The sequence below is a fragment of the Labeo rohita genome, chromosome 5 (genome assembly GCF_022985175.1).
Source record: "Labeo rohita strain BAU-BD-2019 chromosome 5, IGBB_LRoh.1.0, whole genome shotgun sequence".
Taxonomy (NCBI): domain Eukaryota; kingdom Metazoa; phylum Chordata; class Actinopteri; order Cypriniformes; family Cyprinidae; genus Labeo; species Labeo rohita.
The window spans coordinates 31,320,948-31,339,117 of record NC_066873.1 but is presented as its reverse complement, the minus strand read 5'-3'; the positions used below and the strand labels follow the sequence as shown (position 1 = coordinate 31,339,117).

Here is an 18,170-nt window from a genome sequence, read left to right as displayed (position 1 = left end):
ATATTTAAGTAGCATACAAATACATTTTGCACAAAAATATTTACATTTTACACAAAAATATTAACTACAGAACCTTCTCACGGTGTAACAGTATTAAAATTTGATATGGTTCCAAATTTAGTATCTAGTACAAAAAGAAACTCTCTTGAGTGTGTGTGCATTCTTCATGCACTATCTTCGAGGTGGTGGTCCACCTCTCCCTCTTCCCATCCCTTGACCAGGTGGAGGTCCGCGGGCATTACCTGGCAGAGGTCCGGGTGGCCTGGGACCTGGCGGACGAGTTACTGGAGCACGGGGGTTTGCAGCAGCCAAAGACACATCCTTCTGAACATGTACCCCTTTCCCAGTGGCTGCAGAACCTGGTTTGCCTGTCACCTTTGGTGACTTGCTAACCTGGTCAACTGGTTTCTCTGTAACAAAAATGTCAGGTTTGTCACAGAAACAGAGCCTTCATTGTGAATGAAGACACTTGCACACTCAACTCTGAAGATTATAAGAATTTGGAGTTGGCTACAATGTCTGTAGGGGAAACACCCAAAAGAAACAAGTCATGACTAGTTGAATGAGTTGTTTAGACCACTGACCAGACTCCTCAGTAGATGGAGGGGGAATGAGGGACTTGTTGGGCAGAAGATCCTCCAGGTCTTTCATCACTTGGTTGGTGCTGTCCTTGTTGTTCCTCCGATTCTTCTCCTCATCTCTTTGCTTGATGAAGGAGTAGAAAATAACAAGCAATTGTTGACACTGCTGATGTCAGGCAACTTTACCAACATTTATAAACAAAAAAATATTTACCAACCATTTGCATTTTGCGTTTTAAGTCCATGTTAGCATTCTGATATGCTTTGGACACAGCATTCAGATAATAAATAGCTAACCTGTTAGAAACAAGACAAGACAGATTTTTTAGACACTTTTATTAAAAGCTAAATAGTATAACATTTACCTTTAAACTTGATGATACCAGATGATTAGGTGACTACTCACACCATGAGCAAAACTGCAGATATGATGAGGCCTGGGTTGGATGCATAACTGAAGACGTCAGCCATAAATGGAGGCAAGTCCTTCTCTATAGTCTCCATGATCACATCATACATCTTATCTTTACCACTGTGGAGAGACATGGATCTTATATTGTTTAGGACATTCATTATTCAACAGAAAAATGAAATATTTCTGAGTTCACCGTTTAGGCCCCTTAGAAAAATAGGATTTTTGCTGGTTTAAAAGATGTATGACAATGTTAAAAAAAATAATTATTTTTATTATATATTGATGGAGCAGTAAGAAACAAGCTTGTTATACTGTAGCAATATGTTGTAAGATTATAAGAAGTGCTGTCAAATCGATTAATTGCGATTAATCGCATACAAAATAAAAGTTTGTGTTTACATAATATGTGTGTGTACTGTATATTTATATGTATACATTTTTATTCATATTTAGATATGATTTATATTATAAACACAAAATGTCATTTTGGATGCGATTAATCGCTATTAATCGACTTGACAACGCTAATTTTATGACATATTTATTAAAAAAACTGCAAATGACAAATTTTCTGTTTATTTAATCACTTTTGGATTTTTATAATGATTATTTTAGATGTTTTCCTGTATTATGTTGCCTTTAATTATGGAAGCCCTTTTCGCCACATTAAAAATCATGTATTGGTAAATCATAATTAAGGTAATTATAAGATGAAATTATGAAAAATAATTATGAAAAAAAAGTCAAAATCAGGATACAAGTCCTGCTTTGGTAAACAGTAATTTGAGAACAAGAGGTTATGAGTTAATTATGAGTTAAAATGTCATAATTATGAAATAAAAGGTCAAAATCAGGACATAAGTCCTATTTATAAGCTAAAAAGACTTACGGGGCATTCCGTGTCAAATCAACCAAATTTCAGAAACGTACCCAACTCAAATTTTTAATTTCGCTAATATTTATTCTGAAGAAAGATACACATGTATAGTGATGAAAGACAAAATGTCATGGATGAATATTTACTGAAGAATTCACTATTTTGTAGAGGGAGGTCAAAATGGCAATTTTCACCTGAGATTCAGAGCCAAATTACAGGGGGGTCAAAATGACTTCAGAAAGACAGCAGCATCATAATGTTATTTTTACACAGAGATTGGTAGTTCTATTAGTAAAATCTGTTGACTTTAGCAATCTTTGTTGCATAAGGTGCCAAGGATGACCATTCAAAAATGGGAAAACTGAACTTTGCAAGTTTTTACTCCAAAGTTTGCATGCCTCATTTTAGATATTGGGTCTTAACAAACTTTTCTTTTGGCATGTTACTTTTTAAGGCCCTACGTGGTTTGGTTACAGAGATACTGGAATTTCAATATGGCTCCAGGAGTAAATTGTTAAATTGTACACATATTCAATGGTCAAAAACCCAATGTGGATCAGTTTGCAAAAATAAATATGAGATGAATGTCTAAAGAAGAAATAATGTTGAAACTAGAAATGTATCTCATTTCCTTCTGTCAAAACAACTGCATTAAACATACAAGTCTGAGTAGCATAAATATTCTTTTTCCAAACTCCAGAAGTATTAAAGATATCGCCATATGATTTTAGATTCTAGTTCTTCAAAAAATTCTTTTGGAATCTTCATTTTTAAGGCCCTGCATCATTCAGTCAAAATGGGCTTCCATATTTAAAAAATAAACAGGGACAATAAATCTGTTTTTCCTAACGTACGGAATAATTTGTTGTAGTTCAGGCATTCTGCACTTTTTCTCTTTTTTGGCCTTTTTTTTTTACCATAATGGGTCTTTTCAAGGATTAGCAACATGAGTTTTCAAGAGATACCTGAAGGGTCCACAGTCGAAGGACGGTGGCAGGGTCATAATGGAGTAGATCACAGGCATGAGACTGAGGAAGAGGACGAGGAGGAGCAGCCCCATGTAGAAGTTATTAGAACGTGAGGCTTTGAACACTCTTTCATGGGGAACGTTACAAGCCATTACAGCCCAGCACTGGTAATACATGGAGCTCAGCAGACGCAACACATTTATGCCCACCAGCCCAGGGGCGTAGAATGCACCCATCCTAAAATACAGACATATGCAAAATCATCATACTGTCCATCACCGAGATGATGTGTTTTTGCTCTCATGATCTACTTACCAGATCATTCCCTGATTGAAGATGAGCCCAAGTACATTACCACTGATGTCAAACTCTGCATAAGACGGCTGCAGAAACACAAACACACACGGATACGCGTAAATATCTGCAGACGGCACCAAAGGAATAAATGTCTCGGTAAAGGATACCTCTCACTGTCTCTCTCTCTCTCTCTCTCTGTAATTAAGTGCCCTGAATGGTGTAGTGTGTCTCTCTGTGACTTTGGTTGTAAAGCAGCCCTATCACCTATCCTGCCACCTTCTCATGGTGTTCAGTTGACCTCGGATGAGTGAGTAGTATGTTACCTATATCAAGTGACAGGAAAATGAGGGCGACAGGGCAAAGCCATATAGAGCGATCATTTCTGAGCATGAGATTATACTTAACATGACATAACAAACACAGTTGGCCAGGTTCCTACCATCTACCCTGTATCGCTAAAATGCCAAGCTTAAAAACTACAAAAGTGCATCTGACAGAAGTCATGCTGTTTTATAACCTGAAGCTTGTTTACACAGTGTAATGTGAGTAACTTGAATAACAGCAGGGCGTAAGGATGAACTTACAAAGCCAGCTTCCAGATCCCAACACCAGCAGTAGTTGAGGAATCTCACAATCACGGCTCGTAAGAAGTCCCCTATCAGAATGGTCAGATATGTCACCTGGATATCAGATACTGTGAGCTTCACAAACTCCTGTGAGAAAATGAAATGGTATCTTTTAAGCCTATAAAGCCTACAGTATCATATCTGATACATGAACTTCTAAGCCAAGGTACTGTCAGCATCGACAGGGTTAAAGGGATAGTTCACCCAAAAAATTTAAATTCTGGCATTATTTACTCAACCTCATGTCGTTTTTCATTTCGTTTTCATGAAATCCGAGAGCTTTCTGACCCTGCATAGACAGCAAACACTGACACGTTCAAGACCCAGAAAGGTAGTAAGGACATCGTTGAAGTAGTCCATGTGACATCAGTGCTTCAACCGTATTGTTATAAAGCTATGAAAATGCTTTTTTTTTGCACAAAATAAACAAAAATAGCGACTTCATTCAACTAATTCTTCTCTTCTGTGTCAGTCTTCAACGCGCTTCCACGAGAGTACCATGACGCATAAGTGTGATGCTGCTGACGCAGGAGCCGTCATGGTATTCTTGAGAATATGTGTTGAAGACTGACATGAAATAATAATAACATGGTTGAACCACTGATGTCACATGGACTATTTTAACAATGTCCTTACTACCTTTCTGGGTCTTAAACGTATCAGTTGTGTTACTGTCTCTCGGATTTCATCAGAAATATCTTCTTTTGTGTTCTGAAGTTGAATGAAGGTCTTACGGGTTTGGAACAACATGAGGGAGAGTAATTAATAACAGAATTTTCATTTCTGGGTGAACCCATTTAAGTACTGACTGTTATTGACAATTATGATAGTTTGGTGATGTTGGTGCCGACGGTACCTACAATGCCAACTTCTGTCTCCCAGCAAGGACCCCTGATGACATCAGCTGGGGAGATGTTTGGAGGGGGGATGTTTTCTGTGACATTATGGTATAAGGTGTAGTTGGCATAGTATTCTTTAAGGGCCCAGATGGTTTCATTTTTAATTACTTTCTCATTTTCAAGCTGTGAACATATAATACCAGAGAAATGATTCACATAAAATGTTACAGGATTGGTAAGTAACCATTTTGGTTCATTCCAAAACTCTCAAAGGATTAAAAGAAAAGAAATTAAGGCTTTTGAGGAAAACATTTAAGGATTTTTCTCTGTATAGTGGACTTCAATTGGAGCCAATGAGTTGAAGGTCCAAATAGCAGCTTCAAAGGGCTCTACACGATCCCAGCTGAGGAATAAGAGTCTTATCTAGCAAAACGATCGGTCATTTTCTAAAATAAAAAAGTAAATTTAATACACTTTTAACCACAAATGCTAGTCTTACACTAGCTCTGTAATGCACATCCACAACATTACACATTACGCAATCACGTTGGAAAGGTCATGCGCTGTTAGTTCTTCGTAGGGCTGTTCGATTCTGAACATTTTGGAATCGAGTTCGATTCCTGGATCTGGAATCGATAGGAATCGATTCCTCACTGTTTTTGATACTTTTTCAATTCTTGTTTTTTCAGATCGGAGGAACCTAATTTTGCCATGAGTGTAGGATATACATGTCTTAAAAAGTAGCCTTATCATAATACAAAGCTTTATTTTTAAAAAATTATGATAAATTTCTGCATTTAAATTGTAATTTTACTGCATTGCCCATGAAATCAGTCACAGCCCACAGGACATGATGTTAACTTCAGCAGTATGCTTTGCACAAAATTAACAAACTGTACACAAACAAAATAACCAGAACATTAACAACAACACTGATATAACAGCTCGAGGTTTATCTGTCAATCAGATGCGCTCTGGGCCACTGTGCTCTTGTTTTGTTTTTGTTTTGTTTTTTTGTTTTTTTTTTTATCATTGGCTGACAGAAAAGTTAAGAATTAGCTTTTTTTTAAAAGATGGAAATAGGATCAATACCCTCCAGTAGGTCATGATCTATTCTGTTGTGCAGCGCTCAAAATTGGGAACAGTATAAGCCAGTTCCACCGTAAAATAACTTCTGAATCGTTTTTGAACTGGTTCATTAAAACGATCTATCCGAAAGAAACTTTTCGTGGAAACGAATCAGACTTCTAATCACTATTAGCGAGCAAGAGGCAAATTAATGGATGCTCAACGGAAGGGTGCATCCTCAAACTCAGACCAGCTCACTACTGACTGAAGTTTATTTTCGTGAATCGACGTTCAGCGACGTTTGATGATAGCAGCCGAGATATGCATCCTTCGTATGATGCAGCCTTTCCTTTGAGGGGGGCCCATAGATTAGCTTTGCTGCACTGAAAACGGCTCTGAATGGGGAGTCGATTCCACTTGATGGAATCGATTTCAACCTTTGGAATCGACTCTCGATTCCCAACGCCTCGGAATCGATTCCCAGCTCTAGTTCTTCGACTGTATACTCCAGTTCAAAAAGGTAGGGTAGGGCAAAAAACTCCATTTCATTTTCTACTCCATCTTCAAAATTGTAAAGGTTGTAGGGCTGAAACGATTCCTCGAGTAACTCGAATACAAAAAAAAAAAAAAAAAAAATCATCGAGGCAAATAATTTTCCATTTACTGTAACTACACACGGAACACTGTGTTTCCCCAGGGACCATTATTACTGACTCACAAACCGATAAACGCTGGACATATTTAAGTAAATTAATTGTGAATTAATCGTAAATTAATGATGGTTAGTTAGGATGTCCCTAAGTTAACGTTAGCTATTTTTTGTGAAAGACTAAGTGCTATTTATGTTGATTGTCTCATTCTCTCTCTGACGGAGAAAGTTAGACACTTAGTCAACATCAAACGAAGACTCCCCCAGCATGATTACAAATGTGATACTGATTTTATGCAACAGTTCAAGTCAAGAGACTTACATTTTAGACAGCATATTGCATGTTTTCTCTCTGTTTCGCGTTTTGCGTCTTTGAGCAACATGATGGTGTTTCGTTCTTGAATGAATCACCCGTTAAATGATTCAGTTCAATCGCAATGACTCACTTACTTAACAGTGACTTGCTGCCACTTACTGGCGGTATTGATTTCACATTTAAAGTATCTTCATTTTAAAAATACATGCATATATCAGTATTCATTGTTTTGTTTAAAATAACAAAATATTATTTATGCATTTGTAACTGCAAGTTAAGTGCATCCATGTCCCTCTGAGCTGAATTAAATAGTGGGTAGGCCTACATCTAAATGCCATGCCTCAATTTCTTGATTTATGCATTTGTTTTAGGTTGTAATGTTAACCTTTTTCTAAAGTAATGTGAAATTGATTTTTGCATTTTTATTCATTTATATACATATAACATACATATATATATATATATATATATATACATACATATAATATAAATACATATAAATAAATACATACATATAATATAAAAAAAATAAACAAATAAAAAAACAAAAATCAATTTCACATTATATATATACATATATATATATATATATATATATATATATATATATATATATGTATATATTTGTATTTTAAAGATAATTTGGCAAAAAAAATGCATTAAATACATTTAGTTTTCATGGTTATTAATGTAAGCAATTTCCACAATAAAAAAAATTATTTTTTAAAAAATGAAAAAAAAAATTGTTTACTTTAAGAAGCCTATCTTATTTTCTCTTATATATTTTTATTGCTCTTTAATAAAGAAAAATGACTTCTTTTCCGATTACTCGATAGAATAATCGGGAGAATACTCGATTACTGAAATAATCGATAGCTACAGCCCTAAAAGGGTGTTTGACTTTCTATGCACGTTCGCTTTGTAAACACTGGGTTGGTATTTCCGCCTACGTCACATGTAAACTTTCCAACGTGACTACGTAATGCATGAGGTGGAGCTAGTGTAGGAAGCATTTGTGGTTAAAAAGTACTTTTTTTCCTTTTTTTTAAGAAAATGATCAGTCATTTCACTACATAAGACACTTATTCCTCGGCTGCGATTATGTTGAGCCCTTTGAAGCTGCTTTGAAAGTGCATTTTGCACCTTCAACCCGTTGGCACCTATTGAGGTCCACTATATGGAGTAAATTCCTGTAATGTTTTCCTCAAAAACCTTTCTTATCAACATCTTGGATGACATGGGGGTGAGTAAATTATCAGGAAATGTTTATCGTTACTAGACTATCTATCACCATACCTTTCCATTAACTTCATCAAACAGTGCAAACAGAAAAGTGTACAGGTTGCCCAGAAAGAGGGCGAAGATTCTGCCCAGCTGCCATTTTAGGGCAATTCGAGGGTGATAGTCTTCCAGCTCAGCTATAGTCTCAAACAGAGGTGGACACACCAAGCCCAACAATGACATCACAATTTCAACCTGAGCAGAGAGGAAACAGTTTCACAACAAATTTTTTGTAAGTCATCACATTAAAAATAATTTATGTAAATGTAAAAGAAAAGGGGTACTTCATTTTTTTGAAGCCATGTCAATTCATTCCTGTCCTTCTTGGCAAATTGCTGAGATCTTTTGACCACAAAGTAGATGAGGTATCCGCTCCCACCCAAGCAGCACAGGATGAGAAGGTTGGCTAGGATACGTAGAAAACGGCGCAGGTGAATGTTCTCATCCTTTAGGTTTTCCTGCTCATCCACTATAGATTCCTGAGGGAATAAGACAAGGTTTCAGATCATTCAGTTGCATTTTATTTTACAGTATGTGTATTTACATGTACTTACAGTGCACCTACCTTAGAACATTCTGGTAATATAAGGTAACTTATTGGTGCCTAGTTATTACCTAGTTATTGTAATTACTACATTATGTACATAGTATGTACAGGTGCATCTCAATAAATTACAATGTGTGGAAAAGTTCATTTATTTCAGTAATTCAACTCAAATTGTGAAACTCGTGTATTAAATAAATTCAGTGCTTACAGACTGAAGTAGTTGAAGTCTTTGGTTCTTTTAATTGTGATGATTTTGACTTACATTTAACAAAAACCCACCAATTCACTATCTCAACAAATTAGAACACTTCATAAGACCCATAAAAACATTTTTAGTGAATTGTTGGCCTTCTGGAAAGTATGTTCATTTACTGTGTATGTACTCAATACTTGGTAGGGGCTCCTTTTGCTTTCATTACTACCTCAGTTCGGCGTGGCATGGAGGTGTGCCATTTGTTGAGATAGTGAATTAGTGGGTTTTTTGTTAAATGTGAGCCAAAATCATCACAAAACATCACATTTAACAAAACCCCACCAATTCACTATCTCAACAAATTAGAATATGGTGACATGCCAATCAGCTAATCAACTCAAAACACCTGCAAAGGTTTCCTGAGCCTTCAAAATGGTCTCTCAGTTTGGTTCACTAGGCTACACAATCATGGGGAAGACTGCTGATCTAACAGTTGTCCAGAAGACAATCATTGACACCCTTCACAAGGAGGGTTAAGCCACAAACATTCATTGCCAAAGAAGCTGGCTGTTCACAGAGTGCTGTATCCAAGCATATTAACAGAAAGTTGAGTGGACGGAAAAAGTGTGGAAGAAAAAGATGCACAACCAACCGAGAGAACCGCAGCCTTGAAAGCCTTGAAAGGCTTGTCAAGCAAAATCGATTCAAGAATTTGTGTGAACTTCACAAGGAATGGACTGAGGCTGGGGTCAAGGCATCAAGAGCCACCACACACAAATGTGTCATGGAATTTGGCTACAGTTGTCATATTCCTCTTGTTAAGCCACTCCTGAACCACAGACAACGTCAGAGGCGTCTTACCTGGGTTAATGAGAAGAAGAAATGGACTGTTGCCCAGTGGTCCAAAGTCCTCTTTTCAGATGAGAGCAAGTTTTGTATTTCATTTGGAAACCAAGGTCCTAGAGTCTGGAGGAAGGGTGGAGAAGCTCATAGCCCAAGTTGCTTGAAGTCCAGTGTTAAGTTTCCACAGTCTGTGATGATTTGAGGTGCAATGTCATCTGCTGGTGTTGGTCCACTGTGTTTTTTGAAAGTCACTGCACCCGTTTAACAAGAAATTTTAGAGCACTTCATGCTTCCTTCTGCTGACCAGCTTTTTAAAGATGCTGATTTCATTTTCCAGCAGGATTTGGTGCCTGCCCACACTGCCAAAATTACCAAAAGTTGGCTAAATGACCATGGTGTTGGTGTGCTTGACTGGCCAGCAAACTCACCAGACCTGAACCCCATAGAGAATCCATGGGGTATTGTCAAGAGTAAAATGAGAAACAAGAGACCAAAAAATGCAGATGAGCTGAAGGCCACTGTCAAAGAAACCTGGGCTTCCATACCACCTCAGCAGTGCCACAGACTGATCACCACCATGCCACGCCGAATTGATTAAAGCAAAAGGAGCCCCAACCAAGTATTGAGTACATATACAGTAAATGAACATACTTTCCAGAAGGCCAACAATGGACTACTTGCACTGAGCCTCGTGACGCACTTCCGTTTTGAAATCGTACGGCTCAGTTATTTCCAGTTATGTACATTTTCAACACGCTGTAATCATCTAGTTAACTAAAATGCCTCAAATTCGGAAATTTTCAGAGACAGGAGACGACATATTTTGATGATTACTAAGTACAGAATTTTCCAAACTCAATGGAACATAAAGTTTTAATCCAACATAAACCGATCATAAGCGGTGGCTAGTAATCATAGGTGATTGTTCACCACATGGTGTCAGTTTTCTATAGTAGCCTAAATATGTTAGTCACTATTCTGTGTCATATTTTGTCATAATTTCACCGGAAACTCCAGAGCCGTAACAAGTAGAATGCGGAAGTAATTGTGCAAGTAATCCATTCACTAAAAATGTTTTTTATTTTTTTTATTGGTCTTATGAAGTATTCTAATTTGTTGAGATAGTGAATTGGTGGGTTTTTGTTAAATGTGAGTATTAAAAGAACCAAAGACTTAAACTACTTCAGTCTGTGTGCACTGCATTTATTTAATACGTGAGTTTCACAATTTGAGATGAATTACTGAAATAAATGAACTTTTCCACAACATTCTAATTTATTGAGATGCACCTGTACCAATCATTCTAGCTACACAGACTATAAGACCATAACACTATAAGGTTTTTTTTTTCTTAGCATAGTGCACCATTCTTAGATACTATTACTATTATTAACCTTGAAGCTTGTGGTGGTGGAGGCAAACTTGTTGTCAGCTGTCTCTGGGTTTCCTATAAGGAAGTCCCAGCTAGTGAACAGCTTCCAGCAAAAGGTGAAGGCACCTTCCTCTGCTCCATCTCCTCCTTCATTGGCATTTCTTGCCATTCTAGAAGTGGGAAGGTGATTTGAAACAAAAGAAAGAAGAGGGTCCACATTATCAGCTGATTATCAGAGCATTGTCAGTGAGTAAAATGCTTCACAGAACTGCAAATGTAGTCATTAGACTCACGTTCTGATAACCACCATTAGACTGTAGCCAAATATCCCAACACCAACTAAAAGATATGACAGGGGTAACCGGAACTGCAGGAATCCAATACTTCTTTGATTATTGTAATAACCATAAAACAAAACGGAGTACTTGCAATAACCCTGTAAAAATGCCAAAGGTATAATCCAGATAAGATAATAGCAACCTTACAACCTTACACAGAATCCAATTGTAAAAAAAAAAAAACAAACTCAGAAAACTTACTCCAAACTCAAACAAGACAGAGAAGTCCATGGCACTGTCCTGCTCCTCTCTGGGAACGATTTTTCTGGGAATGGAGCCATAAGGCATGCCCATCAATACCTATAGAGACAAAGACACAGATTGTATTAGTGTAGCCTTTATTTAAACATTGTAAAAACAACTTCAACACACACACAAAAAGAAACTATTAATTGTATTCAGCAAGGATGCATTCAATTTGATGTGACAGTAAAGACATTCATAAAAGGTTTAGTATTTCATATTGAATTCTATTTGTTGGACCTTCCATCAAAGGATGCTGAAAACTGTATCATGGTTTCCATAAAAATATTAGGCAATATTTTTTTAAAGTTTCCACCCTCCGGCTTTTAATGTATCATTACACTGGCACATCAGTGAGCTTTTGAACCTTCTGTAATAGTTGCATATGAGTCCATCAGTTGTCCTCAGTGTGAATAGATGGGTTTCAAAATCATACAGTCATCGATGGAAAGGGTTTAAATACATGGAAATACTGAAAAACCAAAGAGTTTGTGGGCAGCACAAATGTTTTCAACATTGCTAATAAGAATGATTTCTGAAGGATCATGTGACACTGAAGACTGGAGTAATGGCTGCTGAAAATTCAGCTTTGCATTACAGGAATAAATTATATTTTAAAATATATTAACATAGAAAACAGTTATTTTAAATTGTATTATTATTTCACAATTATACTACTTTTACAATATTTTTTAATCAAATTGTCAAATATGCAGATGCAGCCTTGGTGAGCATAAGAGCATCTTTCAAAAACAACATCTTACTGACCCCAAACTTTTGAACAGTAGTGTACATCTGCCTAAAATCTCACCTCCGGAATAACAACAAGTCCAAACATAAAGCCAAAGAGAACAAGGTTTAGTCCATACATCCACCGCAGGAAAATGAAGTAGGATGCTACAGATGACCCAAAGTGACCTGTGAGAATGAAACGGATGAGCAGAGATTAAAGAAACACGCTGAAAATACTGATTTCGCTAATAAAATCAAATAATAATAATCGGAGATGAACAGACTTTCCACTTCTTTTATCCGACTTTCCCATGGAATGCAGGCTGTCTTGAAGTTTTCAAAGTCTCTGTTGAATTTGATTATTTTCTGAAAAAACAAAGAATTTTTTTTTTTTCAGCAATTGCATTTATAAATAAAAACGCATTAATATGAAATACGTAGTGCTGTACCTTGGTCATCATGACTTTAAATGCATAGAGTCTCCTCCCTTTTCCTTTGCCCAAAGCCCCTTCAAACTTCTCCACAAATGCCTGGGCTTCTCTAGCAGATTATATAAATAGAAATTTGTATTGGTATGGAATTAAAACTGTATTTCAATTCAAAATGACTCTGTGTTCCCATTTGTATTATTAAAACAACTGTTCTGTTTTTATTTCAGGTTTCTACCTGTGTTTGAGTCACATCACATTACTATACATGTGTAGACCATTTAGTCCATTGAGTTACTGGCTGCTTCTGCTTGTCTTACGCAGCATGACCATTCAGCATTGTGCAGTAAGCACCAGAGACAACACCAGGAAAAAATATCATGTTTCACTCACAACCTTCAAATACTGTAACTTGAGCATACAGCCAATTAATTAACTCATCAATGCATAATGAATGGGAATAGTGCAGATGGGATGGACACAAGATGAATTAATTCACTAACTTGAGATATGTGAGAGCAAAAGCAGGTCAAACGGATATTACTGAAAAGGATAGTTCACCTAAAAATGAAAATTCTATCATTGTTTACTCACCCTCATGTCGATAAAACCTGCATGACTTTCTGGTAAATGAAATGAAAGTCAAAGGGGTCCAGTGTTGTTTTAGACCATGATGGGGGAAAATATTTTTATCAAAAATATGTCATTTTGTGTTCCACAGAAAACAGAAACTTCCATTTTTGAGTGAACTAACGCTTTTATATTTTCATATAGAAATAGTATGGAGACAAGGGTTATTATACGGCTTAAGTTAAAAGCTTACATACACCTTGCAGAATCTGCAAATTGTTATTATTTTACCAAAATAAGAGAGATCATAGAAAAAAATGTATGCTATTATTCACTACTGACCTGTATAAGATATTTCACATAAAGACGTTTACATATAGTCCACAAGAAAAAATAATAGTTGAATTTTTATCTTAATACTGTGTTGTTACCTGAATGATCCACAGCTGTGTTTGTTTTGTTTAGTAATAGTTGTTCTTGAGTGTTGTTGTTTGTCCTTAACAGTTAAACTGCCTGCTGTTCTTCAGAAAAATCTTTCAGGTCCCACAAATTCTTTGGTTTTTTAGCATTTTGTGTATTTGAACCCTTTCAAGCAATGGCTGTATGATTTTGAGATCCATCTTTTCACACTGAGGACAACTGAAGGACTATTACAGAAGGTTCAAACCCTCACTGATGCTTCAGAGGTAAAAATGATGCATTGGGGGTGTAAACTTTTGAACAGAATTCTTATTTTGCCTAAATATCACATTTGTTTCCTTTAGTATTGCCCTTCAGAAGCTACAGAAGATACATACATGTTTCCCAGAAGACAAAAGTTGTTTACCCTGATTTTCAATTCAAAAAGATTCCACCCTCCGGCTTTTAATGTATCATGTTCCCTTCTGGCACATCAGTGAGCTTTTGAACCTTCTGTAATAGTTGCATATGAGTCCATCAGTTGTCCTCAGTGTGAATAGATGGGTTTCAAAATCATACAGTCATCGATGGAAAGGGTTTAAATACATGGAAATACTGAAAAACCAAAGAGTTTGTGGGACCTCAAGGATTTTTCAAGGTGTATGTAAACTTTTGACCTCAACTGTAGCTAAAACTAAAACCATGTTAAAAAAAACCCTATGTGCAATATATCAGTTAAACTATTGTGTAATATTTGAAATTATTTGAAGCACCTCATTATGACCTGTGGTGGACCATATCAACATCTGCTTAGTGTTTGGGTATGACCATATGACCTCATGGCACTTCAGACATGGGACCTCTGAAGAGAGTTACACCCAAACATGCATGCAAAGACTGCCATCAAGAAACATCAGCATGCAAAAAACAGCGTCAAGCTCATGAAATTGTAACATTGCCTAGCAGAAGTTACCTATCTAGAAGCTTTGCCAAGTGAATGTCCCCTTTGTGGCACAGTTTCTTTCCCTGCAGCTCCCATGTTACCGATGCTTTCTTGGGCAGTGTGTCGGTCTCTACTAACTTTTTAGGGCACTTGTCCAAACTCTCACTTGTCACCCACACTGGTCAATTCCACTGGGCAGTCTGAGGTAAAGGTTCAGACAGAGGCCACTAGGTAATGAATTCACTGGCGTAGACACAGTGTCAAGCGTTTTATCGCAAGGTACTATCGAGCGCGTTTTGGATGATGGTGATCCTTTATCAAAACTTTGTCGCCTTTCAAACTACTCATAATTCAAACTACTTTCATGCATGCTAAAATACTTTTTCAAAGCCAGCAAGAATAAGAGCTCCTTTAAACATCAGCTTAAAGTGCATTAAGAGACGTGAAGATGCAAGAAAGCAAAAGCACAGCAACTTTAATGAAGCACATAAACAACCATGAAACTCATGCTGACTAAATGAACTTCAGTTGAGGTAGTGATGACGGACACAAGAGCCAACAGTATCACAGCACAAGCAATGAGAAGGAAATCCGTTTTACTTCAGGCACTTGAGTCTCCTCTTCATGCGCCAGGGCTTGTTCCGAAGTGTCGCTATCAGCTTTTTCTTCTCCTCGACTTCCTCTTTCAGTCGGGCCATCTCTCCCTCAGACATAGACTCGTCTTCTGAATTGTCATCTGAGCTGCTGCAGAACAAAGCCCAAAGCAGTCAGTCCATCAGCAGTCAGTCCTTAAAGTCCAGTTTAACAGTATATTCCACAAGGATATTGTTGTTTTGGTAGATAAAAAGAGTTCTAGTGGCAGGATGGCCATGAAAAGCACTTCCAGATCATCAGTTGGAAGGCAAAAGATAAAATAAAAGAGCGAAAATATCTAGCTTAAAACAAAATGGATAGCTGATGACATTACTGCCAGCTTTTTTTTAAGGATTCAAGTATTAAAGTTATAAATTTGTCAAAGTAAATAAATAAATAAACACATGTTTATATCACAACAATCATAAGAACACTTTTTCGGATGTTTAGAGGTTTTAGTTCCATGGCTGCGTTTTACTGCTTCATAATCACAATACTATGTAATATTAATAACTGAGAACATTCAAAAGTTCTTTTATGGCAATAGATGTGTGTGGCTGTGTTTTAATTCGAGATGGAGGTAATGAGGAGTGTTGATCGGCACCGTGTGTGTGTATGGCGTAGAGAGCGAGGCTAGAGAATACTGCACCTGCTGTTTTTGCCTTTGTTCTTTTTATCATCCTGTTTTTCTTTCCCTCCTTTTCCTGCTGCTTTGCCATTCCCCTTCTTCTCCTTGTTATTCTCCTCCTCCTTCTCCTTCTTAGTTGCTCCTCTTTTCCCTCTGTTTCTTTTATTTCCCTTCTCTTCTTCGCTCTCCTCTTCGGAGTCATCTTTCACGGCAGCCTTCTTCTTTGAACCTGCTGCTTTCTTTCTTCTTCCTCTCTGCTCTTCCTCACTCTCCTCCTCACTTTCTTCCTTCTTCTTTCTGCCTCTTCTCTTACGCGGAGCCTCATCCTCCTCTTCCTCACTCTCCTCGCTTTCTGCCGGCTTGGCTTTCTTTCCTCGAGCCGCAGGCTTCGGTTTATTCCTGCCTTTCGCCCTTCTTCTTGAATCCACTGAAAGTATAGGGAAAATGTTGTGAAATAATACATTATTATAAAACTATTTTTGCATTCTATGTATTAAATACATAATACTATGATAAATGATAATTAAATAGTAATAGTTTTGTTAATCAAATAAAAAAATGTAACAAATATAATCAAATTTCAATTCTCTGTAAAGCTTACCATCACTTCCACTATCATATTCTGCATCAATTTCCATTCCAACTGTAACACAAACACTGTATTGATAATCACGCTTTTAAAATTTCACAATAACAAAATAATAATATATGTGATATATTGTGTTATTCATTCAAGCCCTGGCTCACACAAATGTAAAACTTTCAACTGCATTACATACTAGTTAGTTACCCAACCTATTCATATGTAGGCTGATGCATCTGAAACTAGTTTAAACAGTCCCCTAGTACACACAGAACCAAAATGATGCCAGACTGATTCTCTTCTAGTATTAAAATTTACTTACCGTCATCCACAGTTATCGCAACATCATTTTTTTTGCGGGGCATCTTGCAGGTTTGAGTTTAAGTCCTTCTATTCAGACTTGCGAGGCATCTACAGCTGAGGACACACCTGACTGTCAGGTAGGTCTCTGTTAACAGGTGCTCACTCCTAAAAAAGGAATCAAATGACTCCTTGACTACAGTAAATGGTAGTCAAGATCTAAAGCCGTGCTGGGAGAGCCAGGAAACAAAACGCCAGTATACGGGGCAGATCAAAGATTAAAATAATCACAGAGTAATCATGTCTCTCATGATACGTAAACACAAACAGATCGGCTAAATACAGTGATGTACATATACCTAAATTTTATGATAAACGTCTGCAGATAAAGTTGCCTAAAAAAAAATAATAATAATAACAATAATAAATGCATTTAATATGTATGAAAACCTGTTTCCACCATGGTATAAAAATAAAAAGGTAATGCAACTTTTTATCTCACAATTCTGAGTTTTTTTCCTGACTTTATTTCTCAGAATTGCAACTTTATTTTTGTATCTTGCAATTCTGAATTTATAACTCGCAATTGCGAGTTTATATCAACCAATTCTAAAAAAAAAAAGTCAAATTGCGAGATGTGATTCACAATTCTGACACAATTCTTACAATTCTGAGTTTTATATCTCGCAATTCTGACTTTGTAACACGCAATTGCAAGTTAAGTCAGAATTGTGAGATATGAGTCATTTTCCCCCTCAAAATGTGACTTTTTGACTCGCAGCTGCAAGTTTATATCTCACAATTCTGAGGAAAAATGTCAGAATTGAAAGAAAAAATTGCAAGATATAAAAAATTGTAAGATATAAACTCGCAATTGCGAAAAAGTCACAATTGTGAGATACAAACAAGCATTCACAAGAAAAAAAGTCAAAATTGCATGAGTTTTTATCTCGCAATTCTTACTCTATAACTCGTAATTGTGAGTTTATATCATGTAATTCTGAAAAAAAGAGTCCGAACTGTGAGTTTATATCACACAATTCTGAGGAAAAAAGTCAGAATTGCTAGAAAAAAGTCAAAATTGTGAGATATAAACTTGCAGTTATGAGAAGAAAAGTCAGATTTGTGAGATACAAACAAGCATCAGCAAAAAAACTAAGTCAGAATTGCGTAAGTTTTCATCTTGCAATTCTGAGTTTATAACTCGCCATTGAGAGGTTATATCATGCAATTCTGAAAAAAAGAGTTAGAATTGTGAGTTTGTGTCATGTAATTCTGAGGGGGAAAAAAAATTAATTCAGTGGTGGAAATGGGCTTCCAAAAATATGGGAAAATAGCAGAAAAAGTAATTTTAATAACAATGTTTAAAAAAAAAAGTTAACTTAAATGTGCTTACAACCTGTCTATGAGTAGAAGAGGTAAACTGTTTATTTGTTTTATATTCTTTTAACACACTTGGTTCTATATCAGTACAAGTTTACATACTGAACTATGGCTTGAC

At 36.5% G+C, this 18,170-nt stretch overlaps 2 protein-coding genes across 2 annotated transcripts in view; both read right to left on the bottom strand.

Annotated features, from left to right (window-relative positions):
- Nucleotides 1–3: 3 nt before the first annotated feature.
- tmc2b (transmembrane channel-like 2b) lies at nucleotides 4–16,891 on the bottom strand. Its single transcript, XM_051108773.1, has 20 exons — nucleotides 16,692–16,891; nucleotides 16,388–16,429; nucleotides 15,808–16,213; nucleotides 15,126–15,269; nucleotides 12,635–12,725; nucleotides 12,470–12,551; nucleotides 12,265–12,371; nucleotides 11,412–11,510; nucleotides 11,166–11,308; nucleotides 10,895–11,042; nucleotides 8,202–8,396; nucleotides 7,933–8,112; nucleotides 4,625–4,786; nucleotides 3,723–3,851; nucleotides 3,157–3,224; nucleotides 2,839–3,078; nucleotides 988–1,113; nucleotides 800–878; nucleotides 585–705; nucleotides 4–410 (listed from the first exon to the last, which is right to left on the bottom strand). Exons 1-20 carry the CDS (start codon nucleotides 16,732–16,734, stop codon nucleotides 172–174), a joined length of 2,844 nt encoding a protein of 947 aa, XP_050964730.1. The 5' UTR covers nucleotides 16,735–16,891; the 3' UTR covers nucleotides 4–171.
- Nucleotides 16,736–18,170, bottom strand: part of tmc1 (transmembrane channel-like 1) — a 14,649-nt gene continuing 13,214 nt past the window's right edge. Inside the window, exon 19 of the mRNA XM_051108775.1 lies at nucleotides 16,736–16,837. Coding sequence (XP_050964732.1) covers nucleotides 16,821–16,837 — 17 coding nt within the window. The 3' untranslated portion in view covers nucleotides 16,736–16,820. The remainder of the gene's footprint in view (nucleotides 16,838–18,170) is intronic.